The sequence below is a fragment of the Sturnira hondurensis genome, unplaced genomic scaffold, assembly GCF_014824575.4.
Source record: "Sturnira hondurensis isolate 20B ecotype Veracruz unplaced genomic scaffold, ASM1482457v3 Scaffold0001872, whole genome shotgun sequence".
In the NCBI taxonomy this organism is placed as follows: Eukaryota; Metazoa; Chordata; class Mammalia; order Chiroptera; family Phyllostomidae; genus Sturnira; species Sturnira hondurensis.
Genome location: NW_028074503.1, coordinates 7,424,745 through 7,441,784, shown reverse-complemented (window position 1 = coordinate 7,441,784; position 17,040 = coordinate 7,424,745). Strand labels below are relative to the sequence as shown.

General features: G+C 42.3%; 1 protein-coding gene across 1 annotated transcript in view; it reads left to right on the top strand.

Annotated features, from left to right (window-relative positions):
* Positions 1-17,040, top strand: part of CDH2 (cadherin 2) — a 207,972-nt gene that overhangs the window by 16,477 nt on the left and 174,455 nt on the right. The window contains exon 2 of the mRNA XM_037032397.1: positions 12,804-12,915. Coding sequence (XP_036888292.1) covers positions 12,804-12,915 — 112 coding nt within the window. The remainder of the gene's footprint in view (positions 1-12,803; positions 12,916-17,040) is intronic.

The window sequence follows — 17,040 nt, the reverse complement described above, 5'->3', positions numbered from 1 at the left end:
GGCCCGGGGCCCATGGGCACCTCTAGAAGTGCTGACCTGCCTCAGACCTTTGCCAAGGCCAACCTGCAACAGCCCTCATCAAACATTTGGCCAAGGTCACTGCATGTCCTGTCTCTTTTCTGAAATCCTTGGCCTATAGCCTTTCCTGGGGCTCCTTGTCCTTGCTCCAGGCCCTGCCTCTGTAAACAGGCCCTTTCTTTGAGAAAAACCACTGTAAGCTGCGGTCACACATGGAGATCAAAATATTCTGTGGCTTAGGAATTAAAGCCTCTTGATGTTAAAAGCTACCTGCCAGCTACAAAAACCAGCTACATCACACATTTAAGACTGCAAACCACCAAGTTAAAGAACATTGGAGGCCTGAGTACAGCACCCTTTCTCCCCTGGCTGGAACCCCACTATCTCCATGAGTGTTTTCTTCCCCAGAGTTGGACTCCTTTTTTATTTTCCGTGGCCCCTAGAGAGTACACCAAATGCCAAAGTCTCTGAAGGGACCCAATATATAGCACTTCTCTTCCCCTTTGCCAAGTTCTGGGTTGAGTGTAATATAAGCCAGAAGAGCCAACAGTTAGAAAAAGAAAATACCGCCAAGGTTCTGATAAAGTCTGGCCTGGAGGGGTCGTGGCTTTTATTTATCTGTGGGCATGTCTGTTGCTGAAACAGAACCCCAGAATTCCACAGACATGCTCACTCAGTTGCAGGCAGTGTTGGGCTACCCCGTCCCCCCAAGTGCTGCAGGGCACCTGCGAACTCCCAGCATGGACCCAGCGTGGAAAATGAGATCACCACGCTTGTTTTCTGTGGGCCTGTGACTCCCAAGTGGAAAGGAGTAGGGGACAGGGCTGGCCACCAGCTGTCCACATTTTTCTTTGGAATTCAGTCTTCAGGGAAGTTCAGCCCATCCCTCTTCTCTCTAGGGCTGCAATTCATAACTTCATGGTGTAAGGACCCTTTTACACTCTTAAAAATTATCCAGTGCCCTAATGAGCTTTTATAATATGGGTAATATTTTCAATGTGAAGCATATTAGGAATTAAACTGAGAATATATATAACATTTATTTAATTCATTTAAAATATTAAACCAATTGTATATGTAACACAAATACCAGTGTTTATTAACAATAACTCTATTTTCCAAAACAGGAAAAATTAATTAGTGGAAAGAGTAGCGTTGTGCTTTTATAGCTTTGCAAATCTGCTTAATGCCTGGCTTCATAGAAGGCAGTTGGTTCTCCATACCTGCTTCTGTATTTACTCTGTGCAGGAGTCATAAGACACGTGGCCATGGGAACATTCCACTTTACACTGGTGAGGGAATGAGAGTGAAAAGGCCAGAAATACTGTATTATGGAAGTAGTTTTGCTTTTCCAGACCCTCTGGAAGGATCAGACCCCATTTTGAGAACTGCCATTCAGGGTATCACTGATTGATTGGTGGAGGGGAAGGAGGTGGACGTACTGCAGTTAGCAGAAGTCCTTCCACGAGGAAAGGAGCTTCAGGAGGGGAAGAAGCATTCCCCCAATACAGGTTACGCGGTGGAACTGTCCAAATGTCAGGCTTAAATCACCCAGGGTAGCCATGGGTGGAAAAAAATGCTGGTTTTCCACCCCCGAGTTGACACTGGAATGGATGATATTAGCTCCAGCCTCTCAGTTAGCATGCAGGGCTTGGGTCTGCTGCTTTGTTGTTTAACCTCTTGGAAGTCCACGGGACAGGGTGCTGTTCCAGGAACAAGCTCAGGAATAGCTTTGAACTTGGGCGTCATAGACGGTGCCTTCCTGTCACTGCAGCACATTTCTCCAAGCTGTGCTGTGAATGTTGTTTCATCATAAGAATAATGCTATAATTGGGTTAGATTTATCTTATTAAGGTCTGGGAATTAGATAAGTCATCACTACAGCTCGCTATTCAAATTAAATCAGAGTTACGGGGACTGGAAAGGCCTGCAACCATTTTTAAAAAGTGAAACCATGCTTCAGGTTTTATGAAACAGACCCGATTGGATAAACACAACACTGTCTGGATGATAGCAAATTAGCACACTCTGCCAGCAACTGTAATCATTCCCTCATCAGTATCACCTCCTGTAAATTAACACACTCCATGTGTACTTTCAGAAGAGTTGGGGGCGATGGTGGGGCTTTGATTTGGGTGATATAAAAACAAGGTGTTTACAAAAGTTTGACTTGATGTCTTTTTCTCTCATTTTTTTCCATAGTGAAATTATTTTATTTATATATATCACATATCATATGTGAGAATTCTATTTTAGAAAAAATTCACACTGGCTGGGGTAAATTTGTCACTTGGTCTTAATTTCCATAGGACACGTTTTCTTCTTAGCCTGTTAGGTATACATTTAACGCACTGGGCTGCCTTCGGGCAGTTTTGTTGGGGGTTGGGCAGCGGTGAAGGGAGGTCCCGAAAGGCCTTCAGGGCTGGGTTGGGTATCACTACTACATTGACTAGAGACCGAGGGCCATTTTGTTTGTTTGCTTCCTTGCTACAAAAATAGCACTAATCTTAGCACTTGCTGCAGTGGATTATTGTGAGGTTTGTTGAGATATAATGCCCGGAAAACATTGTACCACAGTCACATGGTAAGCAGTAAATATTAGCATTCAGTGTATTTAGTTAAATATATTCCTAAGTTGATTATAAACGCCGTCTCTTGTTAAATACTATATAATTTGATTCAAACATGGTATGGAAACTTGTTGTGGTCTCTGGTGAGTGTAATGAGTTGATGGGACAAAGCCAACATAAACCAGGATTGGCTGGCTCTATTGGAATTGCTTCAGACACTTCCTGGAACTTTTCATGCAGGTTAGTTGCCTACCTGCCTGAGCCATCATCTCATGGTAGTGTTACACTTTCACAAGCCAAGTCAATCAGTACATGTAGGGTTGCTATTCATGCCATTAAAAATCCGGGACACTCATTGGTAGATTCCAGTCTGTGCTCTGGGACTTTGCTCCAGGCGCCTTGAAAGCTTCCTCTCATATGGGCTCTGTATGTAGGGCGTTGCACGCACCTCCATGGATTCCACTTGGTGAGTGTTTACATGTGATCCTAAGCATTGATAAGTTCAGCTCCTGGAAACTCATGCTCTAAACCACATTTTGTACGTGGAACGAGACTCTGTCCATCGAGTTCTTGTATTGGGGTGCTGTCTTTTAGCTCAGAGTTCAGTTTCAGCAGAGTTGTCAGGTTCCTGGACCGGTATTGATGCCATTATCTGATGCCCTTATCTGACTATTGCCTTTCCCATTGCTTGGTTAAAAGGGATGAAAATCAGAAAAATAATGGTACTGATGCTAGAAATATTCGAGGGCCCACCCTCATAATACAATTGAAGCTCAGTTGGGAATCTCTAGGTGGCTAACAGGTGGGTAGTGTGTGGCCTTCGTCAGGTGTACTTTGCACTTACGCTGGTCTAGATGGTATCACGGAGGCAAGGAAGAGTTAAAGAACCTGCTTGAAATATTGTGCTGTCCCTCAAGAACAGTATGTGACAAAACAAAAATGCCAACATCCAGGGTTAAACTTCTGCATATTTTGAGCATGTTTCCAGGGATAGGACATTCAGAGTGCCATCAATGGCATGGCTGACACAGAGAATAATCTTTCAGGAGTGGCAGTAGCTCTTGAATAATCTTCTTAACGAAGCCTCGAACATCATGGATAGAATCCTGTGAAATGTAGAGAGTCTGGCAAATGTAACTGTGTGCTTATAAATTGGATTAAGAAGGGAAAAATTAGCCATGCAGATTGGTTCTTGAACGGTTTCATTGTTATTTCACCGTGTCCCCTGCTAACTGCTTTAAACATGCTTTCACCGGTTGAGTCTACATGCTCATGCCACGTGGAAGACAAAACCACATAGTAAAGGTGTTACCGTAGTTGTCCCCACGGCCTCACCACCGCTGCCCACCCCCACTCTGCAAATCACGTGAAGGGAATTCCACTTGCTTTCCTTTGTACATGTTTGTGAATGAATTTTACTGGTTTCTTTTCAGTATTTCTACTCCTCAAAAAATTTTAAAAATATTTGTTGGGTACCCAGATAGCAAAGAGATCAAAATCTCCACCACGTAAACAACAGCATCTTAATACATAATAACTAACCCTTGCATTGTGGTGAATGAGGGATTATTTTTGAGTCCTTTATATGCTTCACAGCAATCCTATGAGGCTGATACTCTAGTTGTTATTGTTATTATTATTATTATCATTAAGGAAGAAGCCGAGGCAGTGCTGCAGTTATGTAGCTTATCAAGGTCACGCAGGTCTGCCCCAGGGCCGCTGCAACACCTGACAGCCTTTATACCTGAGAAGAGTGAGGGGAATAAACATATTGTAAAGGAAAAGGAGGTTTTCAGCTTTATTGGCTATATTGGATCATCTACTTTACAGTCCTCCGATTTTTACCAGATTCTGACCAGAGTAAACCTGGGATGGAAAAAAGGAAGAGATGGATACTTTGGGGAAGAGCATCCAGTTGCTTACATGAATGAGTTTATAACGAGCAGAGCCTAGGTTTTAGTTAGGTGGTCTTCAGAGCCAGAAAGAGAAGATCGTATTAGGTTTGGACCACTTTGAGATGTAGAATTTTTAGCCAGTAATCATAAACGATCCTGATGAGAAAGAAGGGAGAGACCATGGAGGTTTCAATGGAATATTTAAGAGCTTGGATTTGAGAGTGACTTGGATGAAATGGGAAAACAGAGCCAGTGACCAAGGATGACTGTGGAAAAAATAATCATGAAAACAGGAACCTAGAAGAGTAGTGGACTCAGGCTTTAAAGCTCATGATGTTCAAACTATGGAAAAACTTCAACCAGAACAAAAAGTGATGTTGCTGTGAGTTCAGAACTGGAACACATAGACTAATACTATCAGGCAAGCAGAACTCCTCAACTCCTATTACACTTCTGTCCTTTTTAGACAAGAAGGTCGATCTGCAGCCGGGGAAGAGTAGAGCAAATACTTGTAGGAGGAAATTGAAACTCAAGATAGGTGAGCTGATTGTGCGGGAGTTCGGGGCGGCACTAAATGAGTTCAGATCCTCTGCCCAGCATGAATTTCGTCCTGACGGGCCGAGAGCACTTGCCAACTGCTTATAATCTGTGCAGAACTGTGGAGAAGAGGAGAATTACTAAAGGACCGGGGATGGAATATGCTCCAATTAAAAACAAACAACAAAATCGAGAGGGAATAATTTTCAAATAAAAGAATAGCCTCATGCTGACCTGGGGCAAAATTCCCGTACTTGTAATTATGAAAGGATGACTGTGGTTTCCATCTTCAGGAGCACACAGTAACTAGGAGACAGCATGGAATTGTTAACAGCAGAAAAAATAATTGCTGCGTTACTCCTTTTTGTTGTTGCTAAGTTATTAGACCTGAAGACTAGGAAGAAAAGTAAGATGCGCCATATCCGGAGTTCAGAAAGATTTCAGAGGCTGAGATACAGGCTGAATGTGTGGCCAATTTGTTAAACATACTGGTGTATTCACAGCTTTTGAGATTCTGTTTTACTGAGTCTCGAGTTGGGACCTAGGAATCTGTATTTTATGTTATTTATTTTATTTTTTAAAGATTTTATCTATTTATTTTTAGACAGAGGGGAAGGGAAGGAGAAACATCAATGTGCCTTTCACGCACCCCCTACTGGGGACCTGGCCCGCAACTCGGGCATGTGCCCTGACTGGGAATTGAAGTGGTGACCCTTTGGTTCGCAGGCTGGCCCTCAATCCACTGAGCCACACTAGCCAGAGCGAGAAATCTGTGTTTTAGACAAATATCGAAGATTACCTGATATGCTGAGCAAGTTTGGGAACTAAAGGGGCTGTATGACAGAGGTACTGTGAGTTAGATTCATGTTGTCATAAAAGTAGTAACACTATGATTGCTCATAGATAATGCATTGAATAAGCATGTGCCGGACACTCGTGTGCGCTACACACATGATTTCACGTACCCCTCTCACCTGCCCTGTAAGTGGCTGCTGCCCTTATGAAACATTTTGTGCCGATGGGGAAACTGTGACTTCTCTGAGGTCTCACAGACGGTTAAGTGAAGGATGGGGATTCAAACTCAGGTGGCCTGGCATTTTGAAAATTCACGCTCCCAACTACTGCATGGACTGCCGTTCGAGAGCCTAGCTTTTGGCTCCTGAGTCCCTGTAGAGGACGATGTCTGGGTGTGTGTCATGCCCTCTCTTGTTTAGTATCTGAGTAGCATCTTTATGAAGACACCGGATGTAGTATTAGATTTGGTTGGTATGGGAAGTCAGGAGGAATGATTCAATCTAGATGTAATTATTCATTTATTGAGATAAAATCTTGTAGGGTTAAATGGAAATCATCGTTCCCAGGGACTCTACATCAGCAGCAAAGACACTGGAAGCCATGACTTAACAGTTGCCTGGTGTAAAAGATCAGGGTTGTTGGGGTTGGCTACAAGCTCCACGTAAATCAACAGGGCCTTTGTTCGTGCTGCACCTCTTGCCTGAAATGAATGCCCTTTTCCACTTCCTTTTCATTCTCCTGGCCAAATTTTAATCATCTTTGAAGACAGAGCCTAAATGTCACTTCAGCTATGCAGTCTTTGATTTCTACAGGAAGATTTACCATCCCATTCTTGCTGCTGCTTTAGCACATTGTTCCTGGTGTAATAATTTTAAGATTATCTTTCTTAGTTTTTGCCACTCGTGTCTGCAGCCACTCAGCGGGAAACGTGGGGAGGGCCTCACTTCCTCCTTCCCTCCTTCTGCTGTGAGACCTATCATTTTTAATTGTCTTCACATTGATACAATCTGCCCCTTTTTCATTCCTGCAGTTTTCTGCCTGAGACAAGTCTGTGTCCCAAGTTGCCACCCAGCCTTTACTCCACCCCCACCCCCAACAACCCTCCGACACACACACATTTCCCACGAAGCATCAGAGCATGCTTCGTGCACAATATCAGACACAATCTGCTTCTGCTTAAAATCTCTGCCTGGCTCTCCCAAGCCAACAGGATAACCCTAAGCCCCCCAGCCATCTATGATCTAACCCTGTATAACTCCCCGGCTTCAACTTTGGACTTTCTGCCTTGCTTCTTGGACTCCAGTGACACTGAACTCATTATAATTCCCCAGGCAGTATGCTGTTTCTCACTGCCTTGTTCTCGCTCAAGCAGTGACTGCCTGACATGGTTTCTCGCCACGCCCCACCTCCTGGCTCTCCCAGGCTCTGCTTGAGGGGCTCCCAGACCCCTGGCCAGGGCTCTCCTATGCCCTTTGCATATCTTTACTTCCTAGTCCCTATTGCAATCAGTCTCCTCTTTATTTTGCTCTGACACGAAGCCTTGAACTTCTTAAGGGAAGGGACAGTGTCTTGTTCTCTTTCCAGTGGCAAATGGTTACTAAATGTTTCTGAAAAAACTGTAATTATTTGTTGTACTTGGAAAGACTGTAGAATTAGAATCTTGCCTCTTCCTCCTCCCCATGCGAGGTCTTGAATATTCACCACTAAAATGAGACCCTATTTGCTCATTTGTAAAATGTGGATAATTTCACCCTGCTCAGGGGGCGATTGTAAGAATTAAGGGAGATAGCAGTATTTTATAAAACTCACCGCATTGTTTCAGGGATCTGAGAAGGGAAGTCCTGATGGCTGTTTTTATATGGGCATGAGTGTTTTTTGTCCTGGCTGGTGTGGCTCAGTGGACTGAGCGCCGGCCTGTGAATGAAAGCATCACTGGTTCAATTCCCAGTCAGGGCACATGCCTGGGTTTCAGGCCAGGTCCCCAGTCGGGGTGCACAAGAGGCAACTGCACTTTGATGTTCCTCTCCCTCTTTCTCCTTCCCTTCCTCTCTCTAAAAATAAATAAAATCTTAAAAACAAAAGATTAGGTTCCTACAGAGGTATATAACACCCTTTAACCTGGGAAAGTCTGCTTGGTAAGTAGTCCTATAATTTTTTTTACAAAGTTTTTTTCACATTTTATTTATTTATTTATTTTTAAGATTTTTAAAAATTTATTTATCTTTAGAGGGGAAGGGAAGGAGAGAAGGAGAGAAATGTCAATGTATGGTTGCCTCTCATGAGGCAGTTCCCTGCTGGGAACTGGCCTGCAACCTAGGCCTGTGCCCTGACTGGGAATCGAACCTCGATCCTGTGGTTCACACGCCTGCGCTCAATCCACTGAGCTATACCAGCCAGGGATTTTTTCACATTTTAAAAAGCGCAAATGCATACATGCTTTTAAAAATAATTGAAAGAAGAGTAATTTTTGACACTTGAAGATTAAATGAAATTCAGATTGTAGTGTCCATAAATAAAGTTTTATTAGAATGCACAGTGCCATGTTCATTCTTTCCAGTTGACTATGATCATTTTTGAACTACATTAGCAGAGTGGAATGTTCCCAACAGAAATCCTGTGGCCTACAAAGCTTCAAATACTTACTGTCTCACCCTTTTACGGAAAACATTTGGTGACCCCTGTATTATTCAAATATCAAGAAAATGAAAGTGATTCACAGTCTCCCCCACTGGGAAGGAAGGGAATTTTTGAGGGGATGGTTCTTTCTCACCTTGTAACTTCCCGAATCTTATCTTAGGCCTGGCAGAGAGATCACGTAATGCTGGGGGAGGGAGGATATTCCAGTAAGACTTCAGTGAGCTATTTAAAGAGACAGTGAGCTTCCCACTTACTGGAGGTGTCAAAGGGTAGAAGGACACCCCTTTTTCATGGGTGTCACTCTTGACCCTATGGACGTTTGGGGCTGGATAATTCTGCGGTGGTGTAATGGTTGGGAGTTTTTCTGACCTCTTGCCCTGAGGAGCCGAGAGTAAGCCTCTCCCAGTTTAAGCCTCTCCCAGTTTCAACAACCAAAAATGTGTCCAGACACTGTCAGATGTCCCCTGAGGCATGTGTCCATGCCACACTGAGGACCACTGTTGGAGAACATTCCAGCGTTAGCTTTAGGTTGGACTAGAGAAATTTCAGTATCCAACAACCTGCTCTCAGGGGAGGCTTCACAGGTGGAGTCAGCTTGCCTGCATAGACCATGCCCCACAATGCTCTGTGGTACCCCACGATCTCAGAGCTAGCACCAGCCCAGCCTTGGGGGGCCGCTGTGCCTGTTACATGAAATATCGCTGCACCAGCACAGTGCTAGGCATGATGTCAGCCTGCAGTATCTCCAGTTTTGAGGTTGCATTCATTTCAGTGCTTCTTGTTTATTTTTTGAACATGTTAATTTAGACCGCATAGTAGGAGGGAAAATTAGTATTGTGTTAAATTAATAGGGAGAAATGTATGTTTTAACAATTTTATGGAGCCCATCATTAAGGAAGTATACTGTAGGTTAAGAACAGCATGTTATTCCTTTGGGTTCATTTCGTCTTGGAGAAGAGGAATTTAGGAAAGGTTCAGCTCTTTAAAACAAATATGGAAGTCCCATAAAGTAATGCACGACGCCCATGGTGCTTAAATACTGGTGAGACAGGGAGAGAGCATCTGTTAGAGATGTGCTTTACAAGTAGTGTTTCAGGAGTTCTCACAGCCACTGTGTGCAGGTGCGTGCTCGTTTCTGGGTGAGGGGAAAGAGCAGAGTAGCATTCTCAGGGCAGAAGTTCCCTTTTCCCAAATAAGGGGACACCGATACTCTGAAGTGAACATTTGCGGTATTGCTGATGGACTTCAGGTGGCCTCGAAATCCCGTTCCTGTGGGTTTGGGTGAGGAGCGTGTTGCTGCTTGTTCCCTGGCCTGAGGGCAGATCCACTGAGAAACCAGACGTTAGTAGTGGAATTCAAGATCACCGTGTACGTTGACGATGTTAACTACACTTCCTGTGGTGATTGTTTTGCAATACATACGAATATCAAATCATTACATTGTATATCTGAAACTAATATAGTGTTATATAGCAATTAGATCTCAATTTTTAAAAAATGATGTAACGTATGACAATTATAGCCCAATTCTTAAAAGTTTTTTTAAAAAGTGGAAAGACAAAAGATGGCAGGTTTCCTCTAGTCTTTGGGTTACCTCACCCAAACGACCGAGTTGGACTGAGACTCCGGCTTACCCAGTGCCTCCCCTTGCTTGCCTGTGCCTGCCGCCACAGCCACGCCCTCGCCACGCCCTCACTCCCACCTGCCCTCCCAGGTGGGAACCCTGCCTCCTCTTCCTTCTGCAGAATCCTGCACCGGAGGGGGAGAGGCAGACCCCTACCCATCAGGGGACGCAGACTCACAGCACATTGGCCCATTTTATGAGGTGATCTAGTGAGCTCCCTGTATTTGTTCCGGTTTGCTAGAAGCAACAAGCTTTCACTTACTGAGTGCTTTCTTTGTGCCAGACCCGGGATAAGGGCCTGGATTTTTAGAGCTGGCAAGTATCAGAGTGCTGTGTGGTGTCCCAGACTGAGGAGTGTTAGAAACCCAACTCCTTACCTCTCCATCCCTAGTATTTTCTCTCAGTGTGAAATATGCATAGTATGCAGAATATAGAGAGAATAATATAATTTGCACCGTGTGCCTATGGACATCTTTACATTTTACCCCGTTTGGTTTAGATTCTTTTTGAAAGAAATGAATTATTAGAAATAAAATCAAAGCTGCCTATGTGATTTTTCCTGATGCCTTTTCTACTTTGCCGCCTTTGGGGTGGCCACAGTCCTAAATTTAGTGCTTACCACTACCTTGTACATTTTTATATTCTTACTACCTGTGTCAATAATATTACATTATCTTTTGTACTTAAACATTATGTGTAAAAATGGAGTCATCAATCATCCTCTTTATTTTTATTCTTTTGCAAGATGAATATGGTAGTATGCTTTGTCTCCAACTGGAATTTGGAATGTTGCATAGATTTCTGAACTTACTAAAACTAAGTCATCTCTAGTTTGATTTTACAATTAAATTTCTCTTTCAATGTTACATGGAAGTTAAAGAAACGGACTTTTTGTTTGCTTGTTTGGAGATGTAACCCTGTGGATAAAAGTAGGCCCAGGTCTTCTACTGTAATGCTGTTGAATATTCCTTTTTTGGGCTCTTTGACATTTATTAGTCCCTTCTCCTGCGGGTGGGTGTTTGATATTCTGCAGGTCCCGCTGCTGTACCACGCTGCAGTGCCCATTGCTGCACCTGGGGACTGGGGCACCCGGGGGAGAGTTTCTCCAGGACTATGCCCCCCACGCAGGACATGTTCACATTCATCTTTACTAGAATTTTTCAAATCGTACCCCAGTGTAACTGTACCAGCTTCCACTAACACCTGTGTAAAGAGGTTGGTGGCTCTGTGTCATTGACTTGATAATCAAAAACCCTTTCTTGCATGTAACAGACTTTTAAAACTGTTTGCTAATTTGATGGTTTGAACTATTATCTCACTGTTACTCCGGATTCTTATCTGAGATATACTATGTGATCTATTTAATGAAGTTCAAATTTACGTTTTTTTACATTTTCTCGTATCTGAAAAGAACAGAATATTGAATAACAATTCGATGAGTCTGGATTTTTGCCATTTTAGTATTTGCAGAAGTTCACGTGCATGATCCAGGTGGCCCTTGAATTGTGAAGCTGTGCTGCTACTTCATTCAGACAACCGCTTTGAGGTCTCTATTGCTGGGCCTTCCCTTTCTCCTTCCTGGCAATGTCTGGTTGCCGCTTCTAATGCGGGTGCAGCCACTGCTGAAATCCCTCCCTCCCTCCGGCAGCCTCCACCCACTCTTCCTCCTCCCTTTGGATCCTCATCAGCACGGGGTGAACCTTCTATAAGTAATGCAAATGCTGCACAAGTTCTAGTGAGCCCTGGCTGTGCTGGGATGATGTCTGTAGGGCTGAAAGAAGTGGTGAAACTGACTTGGAGGACTAGCTGGGTAGAACTTGGTATAATGGAGTTGGAAGCACACCAGGTAGTTAATTGTGTAAGTGACGATAGAGAGGAAGATGGCCAGGGAAGCTGATTTGAAGTCTAAAAAAAGAACATAATTGTATTACTCTTTATTTATATTTTAATGTCTCCCTGTCCTTCAAGTATACACACACACGCAATTTGGATTGATTGGTTTTACTTGGTATTAAATACTCTATATTCTGCAGTAAGTGTATTGCAATTTCATTTGTTTAAATTACCAGAGTAAATAGTGAAACAAACTTCATAATTAGATGAGAGTATAGAAGTCTGCATACTTGAATGTATACATATTTTTTGGGAAAGTTAAGTTAGCGGTGCTGATTTGTGGAGCTGACAGACTAGGTGGCTGCCCCCAGCCCCAGGTCCACCTGCTGGTTCTTCAGTCACAACGACCATTTTTGTGGAAATACTCAGTTCGTCGAAAAACCCGGACTGTTTATTATTTAGATTTTACTGGACAAGACAAGTGGGATTTGTTTCTTCTACTCCATGTATCAAAAACATTAGCCCTGGCCCTGGCTGGCGTAGCTCAGTGGATTGAGCACGAGCCTGCGAACCAGAGGGTCGCGGTTCAATTCCCAGTCAGGGCACATGCCTCGGTTGCAGGCTGGTTCCCTGCAGGCCAACTCCCAGCAGGGGACGCACGAAAGGCAACCATACATTGATGTTTCTCTCCCTCTCTCCTTCCCGTCTAAAGATAAATAAATAATCTCAGATAAAAAAAAACACATTAGCCCTTTGCCCCCTGCCTTCTGATGACAACCATTCAGAAACAAAGGGGGTGTTTGTACGCGATCGTTGAAAACACGAGGCATTAGGCGAAGTGGCATGTTGAAGTGGGCAGCAGTCATGACACACGCTCTTTTTCTCGTGTTGCAGGCATCTGCAGAGGCTTCTGCTGAAACCGCGTTATGCAAGACTGGGTTTCCTGAAGACGCTTACAGCGCAGTCCTGTCGCAGGGTGTGCACGAAGGACAGCCTCTTCTCAACGGTACTGTCTCAGAATATGTTTGCGCCTGGAGTGTCTGTGCTCTTGAAACAAACCAGCCACTAGAAAGGCTCGAAGTCACCTCCACTGTGTAACAAGTGGGACGTGTTCACCTTCACCATAATGATAAGGCTGTAGGAACCTTATTTTAGGATTACAGAGGAGCTCATGAACCTCTCATGTAAATATCAGACGGCTCCTGATCTCTTGAAAACTTCATGTTTCTCCCATTTTTAAATTGCAGTGGAAACCATTACGCGGCTAATTTTTACTCTTCGGCATATATTTTAAGTGTTTTGCAGGATAATATTTACCAAACATCTGATTCTAATGGTTTTAAAATTATTTACAGTGAAAATCTACTTCGTGTTTTGAGTGAAAGAAATTACTCCAAAATTATCTTTGGTAAAACATGTCAAACTTTAATATTTTGCTAAATTATAATGAACAGATTTAGCAGGTAAAATCTTGAGTCAGGAGAGTGAAAAGCATGTTTTTTTAGGACATTGTTTATAGAAATTACTAGATCGCTAATTTGGTTGCAGCGTATGTGAATTTCAAATATGGATTCATCTATTTAAATATGGATCAAGTTCATTATAGTTATCATATGAAATGTCTTGCCAGTAAGTGTAGATAAAACCTGAAATAAAATTTGAAATGTCTAAAGCAAAATTGAGAAGCCCCCTCCATTACCTCTAATTGAACTCAAATAAAATACCGGTTAGTGGAATTTTCACGGTCTTGTCACTACACAGAATATCATTGAAATGACATTGAAATGTCATTGAAATGTGAAAGCAAGAAGAATCGATTGGTAAATTGTATTTAAGTTCCAGCCCCCTACAAGTTGTTCCTATCCTCTGAGGTTGTTTCAGAGAGCTGCATTCAGAAGTCTGTGCATCCTCAGCTAGTTGATCTGCACAGAGCCACGCCACACAGCCTCAAGTGAGGTGCCCCCGCCCGCCCGGACAGACCACAGCGCTGCAATGCTGATAGGGAGCTTTGAAAGGGACATGGCCTCTTAGCTACCAAAGCTCTTTGGTGCAAGTTATCATTTTATTTTCATTTCTATTCTAATTGTGATTTGCTCACACCTATGTGGTTTCTCTGAAATTGATTTTTTTAAAAAAGACATCTTCCTGTCCTTGCCTCATTACATTGTACTGTAATGAGTAAATATTGAATCAGTCTGTCTCAATACTGAATTGCTGCTTCATCTAGTGGGTAATCGTTGACAAGGTAGAGGTTTAATTCAAATCAAAGTGTGTAGATTTGGTTTAGCTTAATGTGAGTCTTGGACTTCTGCACGTGTCATTTTCTTTAAACTTGTAAATTATTATGGACATCCTAGACCCATGGGACTTGTAAATATTATTCGAATACTGAAAAAATACATTGATTTGATTTTTCAGAATAATTCAGACAGATAAAAATGTCAGTGGAATTTGTTGCATTTTTGAAATTTATTTTTTAGATTCATTTTTAAGTGAATAATTCCTTCTAATCTCTTTTCCTAAGAGCTTGGATTTATTGGCTGCAAGTAAGCATATGGTCTGTCACTAGAAACAGTTTCAAAAATGAAAGCCTCTTTTCTAATTATTAGATAATGCTGGTGACACTGGAAAGTGGGCGTGCTGTATGACAGTGTCTTTTTAGTATAACCGTACCTCTGGAAATTTGCTTGAGTTTTAAATGTGAAAGATTGAAAATGCTTTTGACTGTGTGCTATAGCCATCACTGAAAGAAGTGTGTATGGTAGCCTCTGGTAGAATTTGTATAGTTTGGGTGTGCCCAGTTTTACTATTTCTACTTTTTAGCTTTAAAAGTATATATGATTATTTTTCTCTTATGAGACATGATCACTTTTTTCTTATTCATTCATAGAATATGTTAAAAGATACCAGCATTGTAAAGCTTAAAACATAAACTTCAAAACATTGATTCATAGAAAAAATGTTAGTTGTTTTTTGTGGTTTTTTTTTTTGAAGGAAGGAAACTTAGGCTTCCGGGGTAATCAGCATTCCTTTGTATAAGAGTTTTGTCACTGGTTAAATCTCTTTTGGAGAATCATTACTTAGAAGAATTTGAGCTTTGTGCCTTTTGTATCTTTTGGTAGTTTTTAGTGGGATGGTAACCCAAAGGCACAGCTATACACTGGACCAGGTCCCCCGCTGTAACTTAGCGTCATGAATCCTGTCACTGGCAGTAAGTCCATTTACTGTGTCCATATTGAAGCTGAAAGGGGTCTCCTGCTGGGCCATGTGAGTGATCACTTTTACCATGGTTTTGTGACTTACAGTATTTAAGGAAAGAGGTTAATTGTACCTAAAAATATGTGGTAGTTTCTAAGATGTTTGCCTCCTGGCAAGTCCTACTGTACACACTAAGGTCAACTTTAGAGTCAAGCGTTATGTTGAAGTTACAACTGTTGACTCTTGAAGCTTCCCTTAATTTCCCATTACTGATGGTCGGGGAGTGGCGGACAGTGGGCCAACCACGTGTCTGCTGTGGTTTCAGAGCATCTGTCCCCGTGGATGGATGCTGATGGTTTTTCAGACAATTCAGTACCAGGCTTTGTGGTGGTGCTTGAAAAACGTTCCGCATCGGAAGGAGATATATAAGGCCGTATTAGTTGTGTTAGAAAAGCTGTACGGAAGACACATGAAATGGAAAAGCTGGACTGTAGTTGCGAAAGCATTCCCTTCTCCCCACCTCGCTTTTATTGTTTGCCATGTAATGACTTTAATAGGAAGAATGGACCCAGTGAACCAACTCTATCCCTCTAGCTTCTGTGCTGGTTTTCGTTGGTATGTTTTGTTTTATAAAATCCTGAAGAGGGCAAGCGTATTTTGTGATTAACGTTCACATGTCGTGTTATATCGTGTTGAATATTTTCACTCTTTTGAAAGTAGTTCAGTGTTTAAAAAAAATGGCTCTGGAGGCCTTTGTTCATTCTATTAGCGAATCCAGATTTTGCTTAGCCTTGCCTCTATTTTTGTCCTTACAGGTTGTTTCCAGTTTTTCTCTCTGACATGTAATGCTGCTAGGGAGATTTCCTTTTAAAAGAGAACTTTGATTTTTCTTTAAGGATATTTTCTTTGGGGATTTGTGTTCAAAAGTAGAATTACTAGGCTGGAAGGAATGTAGAGTGCGGCAGTGTTTCTCTTTGCATTTTTGTAGGACTCTTTTTATAGGGCTGGAGTGTGTTCGTTCTTTTCTATACCCTCATTACCATTTAATTTTATAATGTTTTTTCATTTTCATGTTTCCCTGCAGGTGAACAACGTTCCTTTTTTATCCTGTGGCATTTTTCTGTGCTTGCCTTTATAAGTTAGGATCAATTTTAAGCATTTGTGGCCAACCCCCTCATTTTACAGATAAGTAAATTGTAGCTCAGAGAGATTATAGGTTTTCCTCATGATTATATAGCTCTTTAGATTGTTAGCTACAGATCTGGAATTAGAACCCAGGTTCCCTGATTTCTAATTTAGTTCTGATGATGGCGATGACAAAACTCCATTATGGCGCAATGCAGGGAAGAGTGGAGCTAATGGGGACCAGCCTAATAGGCATCTTAGGACAAATTATTTTCAGAGCTGGTCTTCCTCACTCTCGCTTATTAACACCATGACTTGTGGTTACTAGACATACTTGAGAATTGGTGGCTATAAGGCACCCTCCATCCTGAAAAATAACTTTCAGTTATTGTTCACCATTCGTATTTTGTGCGTACCTGTTTGCACGCAGAAACATTTAGGGCTTTGAAAAAGAATATTTAGCCCTTGATGCTTAGCTCACACTCCACTGAACCAGAAAAATCTCTTGTGGTAGCACATTACTTGAAAATCAAATAACTGCAATCATAAATGTTCCTTTTGTCACCGGCAGTGTATCTGACACTGTGAAATAACTACCACAATGAAACAGTGCAGAGAGGATCTGGGCTGCTTTCAGTGTGGATGTCGAGAGTGACTTTCCCGTGTGTTCTGCCTTGGTGGTCTGTGTGCGTCGACACTTCCCTAAGTAAACGCTCCAACTCTGGTGCATATAAATGGCAACCTGCAATTACCGAGAATATTTTCAGTGATTCATTCATGCTCACCAGCTCTGGCCAACACATGGTGA